Source organism: Neolamprologus multifasciatus, chromosome 6 (genome assembly GCF_963576455.1).
Source record: "Neolamprologus multifasciatus chromosome 6, fNeoMul1.2, whole genome shotgun sequence".
Taxonomy (NCBI): domain Eukaryota; kingdom Metazoa; phylum Chordata; class Actinopteri; order Cichliformes; family Cichlidae; genus Neolamprologus; species Neolamprologus multifasciatus.
Window position 1 is genome coordinate 30,876,419 of NC_140444.1, and position 17,689 is coordinate 30,894,107.

General features: G+C 41.7%; 1 protein-coding gene across 3 annotated transcripts; it reads left to right on the forward strand.

Moving 5' to 3' along the window:
- The first annotated feature begins 1,483 nt into the window (after positions 1-1,483).
- Positions 1,484-15,342, forward strand: micall2b (mical-like 2b). 3 transcript variants are annotated; one of them, XM_085162266.1, is made up of 16 exons: positions 1,484-1,922; positions 3,016-3,064; positions 6,369-6,510; positions 6,592-6,779; positions 7,059-7,183; positions 8,030-8,725; positions 8,846-9,054; positions 9,645-9,708; positions 10,221-10,342; positions 10,485-10,541; positions 10,648-10,773; positions 10,896-10,998; positions 12,594-12,667; positions 12,764-12,878; positions 13,376-13,422; positions 14,924-15,342. In XM_085162266.1, exons 1-16 carry the CDS (start codon positions 1,780-1,782, stop codon positions 15,013-15,015), a joined length of 2,352 nt encoding a protein of 783 aa, XP_085018392.1. In that variant the 5' UTR covers positions 1,484-1,779; the 3' UTR covers positions 15,016-15,342. The 3 variants fall into 3 exon arrangements, with proteins under 3 accessions (XP_085018392.1, XP_085018391.1, XP_085018393.1); XM_085162265.1 differs by having other exon boundaries at positions 1,486-1,922; positions 9,642-9,708; XM_085162267.1 differs by lacking the exon at positions 1,484-1,922 and adding an exon at positions 1,931-2,892 and having other exon boundaries at positions 9,642-9,708.
- The last annotated feature ends 2,347 nt before the right edge of the window (positions 15,343-17,689 follow it).

A 17,689-nucleotide genomic window follows, 5' to 3' on the forward strand; every position in this document is an offset into this window, starting at 1 on the left:
AAAACAAAACAGAGACGGTGGGAAACTGTTCTTTTAAAACTCTCTCTCTCTCACACACACACAATATAGGAAATCATGTCAGCAGAAAAAAGATGATCATATTTGCCTTGGATGCATAAGCCAGAGAAGACACAAAGGAGCTCCTGACCTCAGGAAGTCACAGACTTGTCTACTCTGACTGCTGGGCCCAAGCCAAGATACACGAGAGGATTGTACCAGGAAGGGCATTCAGTGTAAAATCTATGCCAAATCCAAACATGTGGATCCATCCATCCACAGTAGTGACCCTTTAGACAGCAGTGGAAAGTACCTTTAATACCAGCAGATACAGGTTATACTGTTTTTGTTTTTAACAGACACTTGTATCTTATGATCAGGTATTGCTGCCTCTATCATTTTTTCTCTACATCTAATTTAACTGAATTCTTTTAAGAAGCCTGGCAGAAAGGTGGGTGAAAATGGATCCTTGCACGTTTGAATGAGTAAACCCGGCCCTCTGTTCTTTTGTCTTACCCTGCTGGATTTTGCAGGTGTCAGGTAACTCAGTGAAGAGACTACACCCCTCTCCTTCAACACACCCAGCAGACAGAACAAGACCGGGCAAGCTGACTTACACAAGAATAAACCACACCTAGCTTTCACTCTTTATCCCCTTATAACTAAAATAGCTTATTACAGACATTAAGTACATACTGGGGCATGTGTTCCTGTTGTTAGCTGGGATGTGGGTACTTATAGATTTTTGTTTGTTAAGCTCAGGATGGAAATCCTTCACATAGCTGCAAGTCCCCAGTATTGTTTCTGGGTATCTGTGGGAGTCTAATGACCTGAGGTCACGTTTATATTACATAGTTAACACACGCAAAATTACACATGATGGTTTTCTCTTTGTGGTTTCTACGTCTTCTCTGGAACAGCACTTAGGGAAGTAAGTAGAGGGCTACTTTTCTCTTTGTACAAATTTGGATTTATGACTTGGCTTTATAGCAGACAGGCAGATGCAATAGATGTGGGTGGATTAAACTAAATGTTGATATCGGATCGATACTTTACGGTCAGTATGTAGCCTACTGAATTGTAATAAAATAATGTTTTTAAACTGACAAAATATCAAATATGCACTATGAAAAATGTCTGAATATAATAACCTTTTGTTGTTGACTGTCACATCTGTTTTATTCATAGCCTACAACACATTTAAAATACAGAACCCGACCAAGTGCTTTAAAATTTACATTCCAGCTCTCCAAAAAAACTAATTTCAAAATATATGAAAAGCTGAAAGGTGTGTTTTGTTGTGTTAACTAATTATTGTGGAAAATAAAAATCCCAGTGGTCATTAAAATCTGTTCAAAATTTGCAAATTGATGACGATTCATCTCATTTCATGGTTTGTAGGTTACAATTATCGGTATTGGTATCGGTACACTGGCCCTGTATTTGCTTGGTATCGGATCCCAGAATCTGCGGTGTCACTCGGCAGATGAACACAAAGAGTTAAAAGACAAGCTCCACCCACACCATCGCGTCATCGTCGACCTCTCGCAGGTGTCACGTCCAGGTTCTTTCCTTAACTCAGAGTCAGTGAGGTGATTCACACAAACGCTAAAAGACTTGCCTTCCCAGTTTCCCGGATAAGGCGTCAGTCTGGGCTTCTGTGGAAAGTTTCTAAAGTTTTACTTGTTGGACGCTGAGGAGCGAAGAAAGGAGGGAGCTCTGTGAGCTTCCAGAGGCACTGCTCCGCTCTTCACACGGATCAGTCCGGCTCCGAGCTCCGGGATGGCGGCCGTGAAGGCTCTGCAGCAGTGGTGCCGGATCCAGTGTGAGGGCTACCGGGATGTCTCCATCACCAACATGACCACGTCCTTCAGGGACGGACTGGCTTTCTGCGCCCTCATCCACAAACACAGACCCGATCTCATGTGAGTACACCTGAAACAGGACCGGAGAACGAAAGCAGGAAATAAGTGAAACTTATTGGATGCACTCCTGACTTGTCTGTTGACAACACAAAACTATTTTCATGGAAGATTGAAGTCAGTGATTTTGCTTCCGAGTTTAATGGCAGAGTTTCGCTTTCCCCCTTCTCTTTGTGTTATTTTGTCAGAGACAAATCCGAACATTTACTGATCTGTAGGAAGCAGGAGACGAAGCTGAGCTGTGACCCAAAGAGCGTTGCAGAGACGGTCACTTATGGTTTTCTGGGGGGTGATTTCAAGATAGCACTATTACATATCTGCTCTCGATTTCAACGATCAGCATGTCTGCGTAATGGAATTGGGCATTTTACAAATCCCTGTGACTGCTGCTGGCCACATGTGTCGTGTCCAAGTTTGTGATGATCTGTCCTCAGAAACTGTCCCATTTTAAACTATGTGTCCTTGATAAGTTCAATTCCAGTCACAACAGAAACTAAGTTTTGTAATGTCATCATCACAATTGGACAATGAGCTACATTATTATGTCTACGTTTAGAGTTAGTTGTACTTTTCCAGTACCTGCTATAAAAATCTGAAGACTTGCACTGTTCACTGCAGAAGATTTGCAAGATTGATGCCCAAGCCTCTAAGCAGTATTTTCTCATCATCTTTAACTGACTCCTGGCCAGTCACTCTCGCAGAGATGCCTGCTTTTGTTTCAGCAAGACCATTTGACAGAAAAGACACAGCTGCTGTAATCGCCTCATTCCAGTATTTATGGCGAGCCAGAGCAGAGCGAAGGCGCTTGCCATGTTTACACGAGCCGCAGCAGTAAACAGTGGCTGAAGGCTCAGTTTCAGCGTGCTCAGTCGTGACCGTGTGATTAATGCAGGCTGAACCTCATGTTAGTTTCAGATCTTCAGTGTGGGATCAGTGAGGCAGGTGTCACGCTGCTGTTGTGATGTATGCAGAAGTGAGTCAGCAATGCATGACTGCTTAACACATGTTAGTCTGCGCTGCTTCAAAACTGAAGACGTCAGGAGGGAAGTTGATTTATGTGTTTTGTAACTTCTGGGTTTTTCCTGCTCTGTTGCAGCAAATTTGATTCGCTGAAGAAGGACGATGTCTATGAGAACAACAAGCTGGTAAGACACGTTTCCATTCTGGATGCTCACACTTACTTTTTTTGTTTATACAAACCGATTTCCTGAATCCAACAAAGGCTCCCTTAATCCTCCCCTTTTTTTATTTTGTTCTTGAATATGACAATGCCAGCTTAAGACTGAAGTATGTCAGCAGCTATTTGATGGATTGAAATGAACTTTTAATATGAACATTCCTGTTTTGGAAATAATGAATCCCTCAGTCGTGGCTACTTTGTAACTGACCACACACGCTTGCATTGTCCTCAGTTTCTCAATCAGACCCAGCCCTCATTCGTCACATCTAGTTTTATAAAAACCCAAGACGGTGAAGGCCAGAATATCCCCACCAACTGGTGACTGCATGCACTGTTTATACAGAGTCTATGGTTCTGCATTGCCATCCTATAGACTCTTAGTATTTTTAGCAAAAATTATAGAGTTTGTTGATTTATTTAAATAATTAAAAGCTGATGGACAAAAATCACCACCCTAGTTATCATTTATGATGCGAGTTAATAAATCAGTCTGTTTTTTGAAAACCAGTTTGCTCTGAATGTAACCTGTTCCAGTCCTAGCCCAGAAAACTATAAATACATCCTCAGTTACAGGAGCAGGATGCAGAAGGGCTATTTTCCAACCACTGTCAAGTCACTAAATAAATCATGACTTTATTTACTTTTGTTTTTATTCCATTGCCAGACAGATGCTCTCTTATACATATCTAAAATATGGTGATGCCATGTGACAATAAATCTGAATCTAAATCTCAATCGTAGACTGTATATAAAAGATGACATCATCCAAGGCAGCCATGTCATCATTTAAAAAAATAAATCCTTAGCTGTATCCACAAACTGTAAATAAAAGACGGACGCAGCCACTTTGGCTAATGAGTTTAAGCTAGTTTTTGTTGAAGCTGTTTTCGTGGTGTGTGGTGCTGTTTGCTCACCTAATGTTAACTTGTACATCCCATTTATGAGTGAATTCAGTCAACGTAACTATTGATTTCTTTTTTACCTGCGTGTTAGTTTTCCAAATACTTTCAGCGACATCTGCTGATCCTTATCAGTGGATGGGGTTTTTGTCAAATATCAGGTGGTGATGATGGTGAAAACAAACAGAATACCAGCGGTGGCTGGTGATTAGTCCTCTTGTTTGTTGTGAAACAAAATAAAAGTAACTCGGCCATCGGTGTCATTAGAAAGCACAGGTATATTTGTTATTTAGAAAGGATAGCATGACTCTCTCTTTTGTGAGAATGTCCTGGCCAAGACACACAACAGTTGCACACAGCAGAAAACCAAAACAAAACCAGTCTCTGTGGGATGAAGAGTAAAATATAAAAACAGACACAATTTATAACCTCAAACATCAGTGGAAATTGTCTCGGGCCAAAAAACGGGGCCCAGCGCCATCAGACTTAGTTGATTTTCATCCTTCCCCCCTCCAGGAGGAGGAAGCTGCAAATATGAGCGTTCTTTGTCCAAATTCAGTGTAAACATTCAGGAAAGACTGAATGAATAACACTTGGGAATGTGTTATTCATTCAATGCTCCTTTTTTTTTTTTTTTTTTTTTTTTTTGATGAATGTAGGTCAGTAAGAATGAGTGAAGCAAAGCGAGAATAGCTTTTAAAATGACACTGATAAGCTAGACCATCTGACCTGAGTATACAACCTCGAATCGTGGGGGAAAGCTTTAAGGTTTGTAATCGGTCTCAGTGTTTTATGATCCAGCATACATGCAGTATACAGCATACCAAAGCACTGTAATGATGCGTGCATATAAATAACATCCAGCACTGGTGTAAAAGTTGAAGCCAGTGCCTGTCTGGGCTCAAAAGACAGATCAGGCTGGACTCTGAAGTAAAAATACAGTTTCATTTTCAGTTCTTTCACCAGTTGCTGAACTCTGATGACTCTCCTCTATAAAAGGAGTCATGAGTTAACTCCACTTCATAGCCCTGGACTTTAACTCTTTTGCCCTGTGACGCCTGCTAGGGAAAACCCTTGTCTCTCTTTTCTGTCATATTTCAGGCCATGTCCAGAACAAAGGTTTGCATCAGAAGTTCGTGAGGATGATCTGCTAACTAGGACTACCCTTGTAAAACCCTGGTACCTATTGCACTGGTCACAGCTTTATTGACGGTGTCAAAGCTCGACATTAAGGGTGTCGTCTTTATGGGAGAAATAGTTAATGATACATGAAAAGTTCAGTGTTGCTATCTGACATTGAAGAACATCATCATATTTATATAACCAGCAAGGAAGCAGGTAATCTTCATGGGGTAAATGAACCATGACCACAGGAGCCACACCTGTGCCCCTGATAGTGTTTGAGATTTACAGCTGAGTGTGCAGCTCCTCTACACAGATGAAGCTCAGTACTCCAAGAAAACAGACTTTAAGTTAGTCAGCTTGAGTTTAAGACTAAAGTTCGGTTTACATCAGCACCGTGGGATCTTGGGTAATTGTGGAAATAACGTTCAGCATGGGCGAGCAGAGAAGTGGTGGCAAAAAGCAGACTGCTTCAATGTGGGGACTTTGCATTCTTCACTTTCTTTTTCTTCACAGATTCTTCATTGTTAGACTGAACTTGGGGAGTGCCAAGAGCTCGACATGTCAAAACGCCTGCTCTTTGGGCCAGCAGAGAATAAAGCTAAAGTGCAGGAACTGTTTGACGCTGCTCTGGGTTTTAGCTCAAAGCTGAAACAACATGTTGGGCAATCAAATAAGAAAACACTGTAAGAGATTAACAGGGCACAGCAAAGTAAACAGCATCTGAGTGGCTCTCTTCATTATCTGATTACCGATTAAACAACAATGCTGGTGCTCGTTGGCCTGCCACTGCTTGTTTCTTCCGTGGAATTGCTGGATGTTAGTGTAGTGTGCAAATTCTTGATTTATTTCTCACTAGTGACTCACATAAAGGGTAGAGGGAATAGAATTCAACAAAATCCGGGTTGGTGATTTGTATTTGACGTAGATAGGGACAATAGAACAATGAAAATGGTTTGTTCACACTATGCAAACATCTCTTCCTCTTTCAAATTAAACTTGTGTTGTCTGCAAACCTCAGAGAATGCATGCATTTTTGAAACAAATGCCCACCTTTATCTTCTTTTGCTTTTCTTTGGGACATCTAAAGAGCAGAATAATGTTTGGTGTCCTTAAAGATCTCGAAAGTCTTTCATAAACATCACACAACGTAAGCTTTTATGATTTATAAATGCATTGCATTCGTCTAGATTTAAAACCCAAAGTCTTGTTTCTTTTCTCACTGGATAAAACTGGTTTTATCTGCAGGCGTTCAGTGTTGCAGAAGAACAACTGGGAATTCCAGCGCTGCTGGATGCAGAAGACATGGTGGCACTTAAGATTCCTGACCGCCTCAGCATCCTGACTTATGTCTCCCAATACTACAACTACTTCCACGGACGCTCCCCGAGTGAGTATTAAATAAAGTCTCACTGTATCCCTCTCTGTCCATCTGCACACATCTCATCTGTTCATCTGTCTTTGCATACAGTCGGTGGAATGGCGGGTATAAAGCGTCCAGCCGACGGCCCCAGCGATGAGCCGTCAGGGAAGAAGAACCAGGCGGTGACGTCTAAGGTGTTTCCCTCTTCTAAGCCTGCCAGAGAGAACAGCCCTCCCCCATCCTCCAACATCACAAAGCCACTTCCTTCCCCAAATCAAAGCAAAACTTCAACACAGGTAAACTTGAATAGTTACTATTACATTTCTAAATTGGGGCGGAAGTCTAAAAGTAATTCATTTACGAAATACTGACCAAGGTTGTGTACGTTCATCCACGTCAACAATGACCAAATAACTACACAGACAGGTCACTTGTTCTGTGTCAGCAGATGATTACGCCATGACGTAGTTGCTTTAAAAAAAAAAAAAAAAAGGCCCACATTGCGTGACATCAGTTAGTTGTAATGGCGGAAGTCCCCTCTTGTCCACACTCTTTTCTCTCTTTCTTTCTTCTAGGAGGTTGTGGTTGGAAAATCTCAGGCAGGCACCCTGAGTAGCACATGTGCATCCTGTCATAAGCATGTTCACCTGGTGCAGCGACATCTAGTGGATGGGAAGCTTTATCACAGGAACTGTGCAAAGTAAGCTGATAGGAATGCTAATGTTGGCGCCATTTAGGTCCATTACGTTTATTCCAAGTCTGCCATTAGAACAGGGAAAGACTGATTTGTGTAAGAATGCTAGAGAATCATTATACTTATTTTAGTTTTTCTTATTAATTATTGTGTTTGTAATGCCTCTATATAACAGTTTTTTATTTTTTAATCGCTTGTATTAAGAAAAATGGTTAAAACAACTAAAAAATATTCTAGTTTTCCTTTTTCATACATTTTAACTAGTTTAATAATTGAAAAATCACATTTAAATATTTCAGAAGTCTGTTAATCAGATAAATCCATGGATTTTGTTAGCTATTGACTGCTAGCTCTGCCGCTACCTTGTTAAACTTAGCTAGTTTCTTCTTAGCAAAGACTATTTTACTTTTCTCATTAAATAAAAAGCTTAAATTGTTTCATTGTTTGTTCATTTTTGATATATTATTGTTTTGTTTTTTTGTTTTTTTACATAGGACCTTAATTTGTCCTGCTTTTTCTATCAAGAGGAAAAGAAAGATGAGTAGCTTTAGCAAACTAGCCAGAACACTGTTACCGCTAAATGTAGGTTATTTTTTTAAAATTGCAAACGTTACACATTTCTATGAATTCAGAATGTTCATTTATTAACATAAAATGTTAAAAAAAGCCAAATTGAGCTTAATTTACGTTTTTAACCAATACATTCTTCCTGTAGCTTGGGTTTGCAGGTTAGCATCATTATAAACGAGTTGTATTGAGGCTAAAATGGCACCAACCGCAGGTTTATGTTCCTGGTTTGTGACTATGTTCCCTGTTGTAACCTCTGTGTGTGTTGTACTTTCTCTCTCACAGGTTGCTGTCATCTGCAAACACAAGCACGCCTCTTCAAGATTTGACCCCAAACTCCTATGTTTCCAAATTCACTCCTCTTAAAGACTCGAGTAAACACAGTACACCTGCTCCTACTTACACATCCTCCAGTCTGAGTCCTTCATGGGTGTCGGAGAAACCCACCACTCCCAAGTCCACTTCTGCGTCCCCAGCCCCCTGGGCTGCATCATCTAACTCTTCGGCCAGACCCGCAGCTTCACGTGACACTACTACCATTGTGACCCCATCTATCAACACCAGGCCGGCTGAAACTCCTCGACCCTCGGCAACCACTGCCAAAACACTCCAGTCCAAGCTCAAGTTCTTCCAGGAAGATAACACGGCAAAGGTGGAGGAGAAAAGGACTTCAACCTTCAATGTGGACATAAACAAAAGCCAGAGTGTTGGTGGTAAGGCACAACAGGCCACGGCAGGGAAAGCTGTTACTGTGGTCATAAATGTCGGTGGTACTGGAAAAAAAGAGGTAAATGAAAGTTTGGACAAAGGTGGGAATACAGCTAAAACAACTGGCACTGGCTGGAAGGTGAAACAGGAAGAGGAGAGTAATAAGTCAAAAGCATCAGCAGCAGCCTTCATCTCCAAAAAACTGTCTGAGGAAAACAACAATAACAACAAAAAGCAATCGTGGGCGACTACAGTACTAAATAAAACTGAGAAGTAAGTAATCTAACCTGAGACTCCCAGAAACATGTGATTACACTTTGTATCCTGCTCTACCCTGACCTCTGCTGGTGAAGAGAGGCATTTAAGTTGCATTCTTCACTCACCTCTATTCAGATCTCAACCTAAAGTCGAGACACCACAGAAGGAGAAAGGGGGAGTTGGAGGGAAGGTGAAGCTGAAAGTGAACCCATCGATCCTGTCTGACCTGCAGTTTGAAGACACCACGAACTCTTCTGAGAGCCCGGGCAGTCAGAGCGGGCTCAAGGCCAAGACTGCAGACAGGGCACCCTCGAAGACGGGCAGTACATTACCCAACACATCAGGTTAAACTTACACACTTTACAAGCAGAGAGTTGATACACAAGGTCTCACACACACTTTTGACACACATTTAACCTTTACATTTCACATCTGCCTTTCTCCCAAGTTGACCCCGAAATGTGTTCTGTCTTTAAAGAAAGTATTGTTGAGAGAAAGAGAACAAGCTGCCCTGTTAGAAATCTACTATAGTATAATTTTATATACAATAATCTCAAGTTATTTACAAATCAATACATATTATCCATCACCTACTCCTACATCATGTTTGTGTATAAAATATGATTTCCTTATATATATATATAAATGCTGCCCAGAGAGTGAGCTGCCTTGGTTTGTACTCCCACACTGCTTCTTATTAATTATTTTATTAATACTGTGTCTCTAATCTGCTGCTTATATGCTTATTTGGGAGCTACTTTGGGTGTAATATCATTCTTGGCTTTTGTGCATTTGCTGTCATCGTTGTAAAAATGCCATTTAACAAATAGCATTTACAACAAACCAACAGAACTAGGAACTGACATTGACTAGTGGATGTCTAATGAGGGAACTGAACTGGTTTCAATTGATTTTTTTTTCTTTCCCGCAGCAGTGAAGGAGACTGAGTCTCCTGCAGACTGGAGGTCGAAGCTCAAGCCCGTCTCCAAAGAAACCAAGTAAGACTTGTTTGATTGATTTAATTGGTTCTTACTTCTTATGCTTCTCGATGAGTCCTTTTCCTTATTGACTCGTGCTCCTGATAACAGCAGGGAGTGTATGTACGTGGGTGGCCTCTCAGCATATCGACATCGTGCATTAACTGTATGAGCCCACCCCCCCTCCTCCTGATGTCCTGTCCATCCATCCATCGTGTGATCCAGTCTTTCATCCGTCTCACCAAACATTCCTCCCACAGGAAGCCTGTACCTGCTGCTCCTCCAAATGTCTCGGCCATCATTTGTAGTCAGAGCTTTCAGTCTCTCCTCTTCCGCCACATGCATGCGAGCCCCAAATGGTGTCGGGACTGAGTCGAGTCCTCCGTGGTGCAACATATGCTCAGTGCTCGGAGTTCCTTTTCCACGAATGACCTTTCCTCTCGCTCTCATGAATCAAAACTGTAGTAAGACGGGAAAGAGTCTACTCGTAGGTTAATCGAATCCTCTCCATTTGTCCTTCTTCCCGCCCACAGGCCTGCTGGCCCTTCCACTAAACCAGGGTCTAATGAGGCTCCGAAGACCTCAGAGATTTCTGCGAGGCCTTCCTCTCAGTTTCCCAGCCTGAGTATTTCTGTCACGCCACCGACATCAAAGGGTAAGAGCGTGGTCATAACCAAACATTTACAGGAACAAACCTTCCTAACAGTTTACTGTGAGTCGTGCCTTTCTAATTTTTATCCGTTCTCAGCTTTGTTGGTTGATTTATTCTCTGCTTTTTATCTCCACCTTTTTTTTAGGGTTACAGGAGGGTCTGAAAGGGCAAACAAAGAATGGCACCAAGTCAGAGACAAAGAAGCTAGTGGGTCTCTGAAAATAAGTTTGCTGTAGCTTTTTTTTTTTTTTTTTTTTTTAAATGAGCATGTCATTCATGCACTTTTCTCTGCATCTGTTTGCGTCTGTAGATGAAGCCAGACTACATTCCCAAAGAGGACATCACGAAGGAGCTTGAGGAGATTGAACAGAATTTAAACGAGCTGGAAAAGAGGGGAGTCGATCTGGAGGTGAAGCTGCGCAAATGCGAAGAAGGTGGGATGCATGCGCCAGCTGTGTGTTTTGTGAAGGCCTTTCAGTCAGGACGTGCTGTGAATTTAAAAGAAACCTTAATGCACGTGTCTGGGATTAACTGTGTGCTCTGTGTTCCTCGTCAGAGGGTGACGATGACACTCTCACGGATGAGCTCATGGTTGAGTGGTTTGGTCTGATCAGGAACAAACAGTTGGCCATGCGCCGGGAGTCTGAACTGGTCTACATGTGAGTAGAGACACACACACACACACACACACACACAGACACACACACACACTCACACACTCTCACTCAGGAAGGGGGCATGCCACTATTTAGCGATTAGTGAAACAGACTTGTGGCCAGAAGGTTGACAGTGTGAATTCCCAGTGTCCTCCCTCCTCCGAGTCACTGCAGGGTGTCCTGGAACTAAGCAGCTAACCCGCCTCACCCCTTCCACCCCCACCAACCTCCGACTGTCTGCAGTGTCCAAACACAAGTGTGAAGCACGACGCTGCTGAACACAACAGCGACAATTCCACTGAAAATACTCATTTGATAAATAAATGGTAAAGATGGATATAACACTGACTTGTAGCTATAAAGCATTTCCAGACATTTTATTAGGTACACCTTGTCCGTAATGGGTTGGACCACTTAATCCACTGTATTGGATTAAGATCCTGTGACTGTGGAGGCCGTTTGAGTATAGTGAACTCGTCATGTTCAAGTGGTTTGAATTCTGTGACATGGTGTGTTATCCCGCTGACACTGGTTATAAAGGGATTGACATGGTCAGTAACAATCAGTAAGGTGGGCTGTGGTATTTACACAGTGCTCAATTGGTACTACTTCCACCATCAGCCTGAACTGTTGAGACAAGGAAGGATGGATCCATGCTTTCATGTCGTTTACCCCAAATTTTGACCCTACTGTCTGTCTCAGCAGAAATTGAGACTCAAGCCAGGCGACATCTTCTATTGTCCACTTTTGGCGAGCCTGAGTGAACCGTAGCCTCAGTTTCCTGATCTTAGGTCACATGATTGGCACCCAGTATGGTCTTCTGTAGCCCATCAGTGTCAAGGTTCTCTGTGATGTGCATTCGGCAATCATCATACCTCGGTATGTGACGAGTGGTTATCTGTTGCCTTCCTAATGGCACGAAGCAGTCTGGCCCTTCTCCTCTGACCTCTTCTCCCAGAGAACTGCCGCTCGCTGGATATGTTCTCATTCTCTCTCATTCTCGTGAACTTGAACTTCAGCAGGTAGTTTTTTCCATACTTAACTCCATTCAGTTGCTATCACGTGATTGACTATTTGCATTAGCAACCAGATGAACAGGTGTACCTAATGAATTTGTACATAGTACAGTATACCCTTATCAGCCACTTCATTGGGTACACCTATATTTTTAACAGAGTGGAAACTTATTCTTAAAGCTTTTGTGTCAATATGTCAACAGCTAAGGAAACAAGAGCTGAGAATCTCAGGGGGGAGGTGGAGGCCAAAACGGAGCTGTTGGGAGTCTGAATGTCAGATTTACATTTGTCAGGTGGCGCGAGAAGACTTGCACACCTGCTGGATGCGTAAACATGCATCTGTTGCCAAATGATGTTTGAAAAATTCTGACTAAGATACAGAATTATCCCAAGAACTACCAAATATGGAGAGGATGACGCAGTGTTTTTCTAAAAACGTTGAAAGTTTCAGATGCGTCGACAATAACGCGTGAGGTCTCTGTGAATGTGTTTAAGGTGGACCATCTTAACCTGCTCCCTAAAGGATATACTCTTTAATAAAGCCATGAATTAGGTGTCATCTCTATTTTCAAACATGTGCAGTGGAAGAACCCAGGAGCTGGAGGAAGAGCAGCCCACTGTTGAGCAAGAGCTCAGGAGGCTGATGGAAAAACCAGGTGAGGACTTTTAGGGATGAAATTGAGCAGAGTGCACAACAGGGGAAAAGGAAAACAGAGCGCTGATCTGAGCCTGAAATATGTTTGTGTGTGCAGAACATCTGAAAACATCCTGGGACAGGAAGAAAGAACAGCAGCTGATGAAGAAACTGGTGGCGATTGTCAACGATAGAAACGCTATCGTGGAGGGTCTAGATGAGGACAGACTCAGGTGTGTGCAGAGCAGAGTATGTTGTGTGTGTAAAAAGTTTGGATTTGATAATGTTTAACTCCAAACCGAGTTAACTGCTTAAAACTCAAAGATATTAAAAGCATCCCACGAGATGACTGACTATACTTCTTATCCTGTGTCACTTCTGTGACTGTAATCTATCAGCAAATCAACCACGTAGTGAATGCATTACAAATATAACAGTTTTAGTTGTGTATTGAGGAAAAATGTCTTGTATTTATTATTTACTTTGTCTCAAATGTAGCAAATTGGCTTAAGCTTGTTCATCAGTACATTTTAAACAGCTTAACTAGAGAAAAAAAATCAACTTGAACATCGGCCCTCTGGCCCGTAGGAGACTGAGAGGGACACTTTTTGCCACATTTTGTGGACTAAGTACAACGTAATGAAACTGATTATTCAAATTGCTCTAAATGTAGCGTTCAGTTGCTGACCGACCTGTCTGTCTTCTGTGTGTTTCTGCTTCATCTTCTCAGGGAGGAAGAGGAGGACGAGCAGCTAAACAAGATGATGCTGGATTTCAGTGAGTGCCCGCACCACCTCCACAGCCCCCCCCCCCCCACACACACACACACACTGTTCATTAGTTACCATACCCTCAGTGTCACTGCAACTTAGTTGGCTTATAAATTATCCAATTGAGGATTTCCATCATGGACACCTCTAATTGAAGTAGATAGAATTGTGTGTGTGTGTGTGGACTCGTTGTGCTTTTTTTTTTTTTTTTTTTTTTAAGGGTGCGCCTGGGCAATGTTTTCATCTCGTTTGATCTACTGACTGCTAATGGAAAAAGCATCAAACAAAATGCTCCCCCCTCTCTTTTTGTCAGCAGCGTCCCTATTAGACAAATGGATAATGCAGCTGCTTAATTTGACCCTCTGATAGAGCAGCGTTGGATCCGGCTTCATTTGCAATTCATGACCGGCAAAGCAAGGCTGAAAATTGAGGAGATTTATTGAACTTCAGTGAAAGGTCATTACATTGCAGCGAGCGAACGCCGACCGTGGGCTAAAGACTAGCCATTTCAGTTTTAATGTATTCATAAAGTTAATGCCAAAGTTTCACAATTCGTTCTCACTCCGAGTGCAGTTGTGTGTCCGTTTACACACACGTGCCGTGTCCCATGCGATGGAGATGTGGAAAATCCCCTGTCTTCCACTGGATGGCAGGCATCAGGACATCCGTAGTGGTGACTAAGTCAGACTTTTGTGTCTGCTAGCTGGCTGCAAATGTGGGGCTTTCTGAATCACGGTGCAATATTAAAGACACTTAAATGGGCTCATGAAAGGAGCTGTTTAATTATGTATACAAAATAAAGCCCACTTAATAATACAGTGACATTTTAACATTTTTATCTGTCCCCCAATACTTAGTCACTTACAAACAGCTCCTACATGCTGTTTCATCCTTTAAAATCATTTTAGCCAAACTACACTGGACTTTCAAAATAAATGCTCAGAAGGATTAAAGTTGCTTTTCAGGAATATTAAACAATTTCCTTTTTTCAAAAACACATTTACAATTCGCCATCTTGTGGGTGGCGCAGTCGCCTGAATCATGACTACTACTGTGTGAACAGGATGTTTGTCGATGTTGATGATGCTCAGACTCTAAATCTCTTCAGGAATCAGGTCATAGTGCAGCTCTGTGCCTTTAGCCTATCAGGATATTTTACTTATATTAATTATTGGCAACAACCCTCTTAGTTTACCCCCCATTTTGAACAAGTTGTTTTAACTCCTCTTCCTATTGAGGCAACTTTCTGCTGATTGACCGTCCCTTGCAAACAGAAGGTCTGGCCAGAAAGTGGGTGGGGCTTCTGCACCTACATTGAGAGCGAATAAAGCCAGTGACACTGAAACATGATGAACAGTTTGTCTCACAGGATTATTTGAAAACATGAAAATTCACCATCATGACAGTGTGTTCACAATGCAATGTAATAACTGTTTTTTCTTTATAAAGTAAGAATTTGAATAATGTCTCTCTCGCTCGCTCTCACTCTCTCGCTTTCTATCACACAGACATTAAGAAGGAAAAACCAAAGAAGGAAAAGGAAAAGTCAAAGTCTCCGATGTCCAAACTGTTCGGCTGGGGAAACAAGAAGGAAGCGTGATACTCTGCAAAGCCCTGCTGCTGTTGCTGTTTTCTTTCGGTCTTCCTTTGATGTTTGTGCTGCTTAACGTCAGTGTGCTCAGCCTGTGATTTGCGGGATAACACGGATGCTGCGTGCGTTTGAGTGTACAGCATGTGTGAGCATGTGCAATCTGTCGTTCTCGACACTTGTTGAAATATGCCCTTCCCTCTGTCAGCTGTGTCACTCAAGATCTGACGCTTCTCCTGCCTTACTCCACTGTACACACACACTCACACACACACTCACAGCATCGAGGGGTTAATGACTCACCAGTCGTGATGTGATTGGGTTCAATGTTCCAGTTGTTAGTTTTAATCCCCTTCTAGTCTTAATCTGTCTCCTTAATGCTGACACACACACACACACACACACACACACACACACACACACACACACACACACACTTGCTGTCTGCTTACATCTCACTGCTTGTGCATCTCATTGAAATGTTGCTTGTATACAGTAACACTGATACAAGTGGGAGTCAAAGTCCTTCAAACCCATCGTGAAACAAGCCACATCAGCAACGTTGGGGTCTGTTTACTGCATTTGGACAGTGACCACTGTGCTTCTTTAGCTATGTCTTAATGATATCTAATGGCGTTTTCTAGATGAGTGGTTCCCAAAGGGAGGTCATGGGAGTAGGAGGTCTGAGTCAGAAAAGACACAGTCACTACAGATAAATATGAAAGCTGTAACGAGGGCTGCTTTTATGGCTCAGTAGAGGAAAAGGATGCGTGTGGTTTGCGTCATGTGACCTGAACGTCTCATAAATACTCAGTCGTTTGCCCGTTATTTGTTTTTGTTTTTATTGAGCGCATGAAATGCATGAAGTGGTCCACATTGGACCTTGATTTGTACATGTTTTAATAGTTCTGAGCCAAACTGACTGTGTACTGTCTGAGTGCCATAAATTGATGTAATTCTGAAGCAACTTTTTAATTCTTTTGTGTGTTATGACCAGATGTTGTGTGTATGTTTATGCTCTCATCCCCTTGGTGGCTGTCTGACTATTAAAAGGAGAAACTTGCCTGGGTTTTAAATTAATTGCTGTTTTAAATATTCTTACTTTAATAAAAAAGATGGTAAAAATTAACGGACCGTGTTGATGTAGTTGGTGAATGCAGTGCACAGTGAAACTCAAGTATTAGTAATAAGCATGCCTGGGTCGCCACTATGGCTCACCTGGTTTAGCTGGAAACCCATCCTATACTGAAGGCTGGACCCCTCGCTGTAGGGGCCTGGGTTTGAGTCCACCTCAGACCATTTCCTGCGTGTTGTTCTGCCTCACTTTCATGTCTCCTCTCTGCAGGATCCTATTGAATGGGGGGGGGGGGGAATTTATTTAACCAAATAATTTGACTTTATTTTTTATTCTTTATAATGTACTGAATCATTTTCATTTCCAAGACTAAACAAAGTGAAGTGCAGTGTCTCTGTAAAACCACTAGGAGGCAGCATGGGCCTTTTCATGTCACCCTCGCTCTCAGTATGACATCCGTTTCATATCAGTACAGGCACCGATTAAACAGGTTTAAAGGCACATAACAAACACGAGGTTGCAGGTTTATCATCTGTAATAATAATAACAAAAAGCTGTCAGTTTTCTTTAGTTATCTTCATTTTTCTATTTATTTTTAAGAATTCTTAGAAAATTGCAAAGCCAAACAAGTTAATGGAACCAGTTTCACGTCAACGGGTCAGATATTTCTCGCCTCTTTCTAAATTAACTTTTACTGCTTTAACACAACAGAAGCTGCTTAATTTCTGTTGTTCAAATCATACACTTAAAAAGAAAGAAATGCAGATTTCCTAACCATGCATTTTAAGCTGCTGTGGGGTTTATTTTACTCTTTTATATCACAACAAATAAGACACATATTTCTTGCAGAGGACAAACAAAATGTCCTTTTCATTACCAAGCGGAAGCTAGCGTGACTGCGACTCTTTGTGTTGCTGTAGCTATCTACGGGTTTTGGGGCCTCAGTTTAACCTCCTAGGACCCGAACTCTTCCACAGCATGCATTTTTAATTTCTCTTTGATATTGGGGCATAATGGGGCCCGATGAATGTAAAAACAAAGAATTACCAGATTTTTTTTTACCTTATTTTTGTTTTTAAGAAAAATAAGACCCACATATGAGGATATTTGTTTAAAATTTTGATAGAACAGTAGCAGTATAATGTCCTCGTAAGTGGATATCAAGCCCTTGTAGAGCAAAATTGAGTATTTTGGTCTAAATAACCCAAAATGTGATGTCCACATATGTGGACGCCAGGTCCTAGGAGGTTAAATAATAAAAGAAATAGCCATAACTGCCTCCACGTCAGCTACAGTATTCAGAATGTGCAGAATCCTCACAAACTTACAGCTTTCCAAAGAGGCCATTGTAGATCCAAAGTACACTGGTGAACACAATGCACAGCATTTGATTTATTTTCCATTTTTCAGATTTTAAGACACACACACACAAATCTTCTGGTCTCAAACTTGTTTTGTATACAAAACAAAGCTCTGAAACACAAGAACAATTTCTCTGCCACAGTTAAAATATCCATTTAAAGGAGTGAAGAGGAGAAGAAAAAATAATACAATAACGGCATAAAAGAGCAGGGAAATTGACTTCGAGCTTTCTTGTTTTTTTTTTTGGGC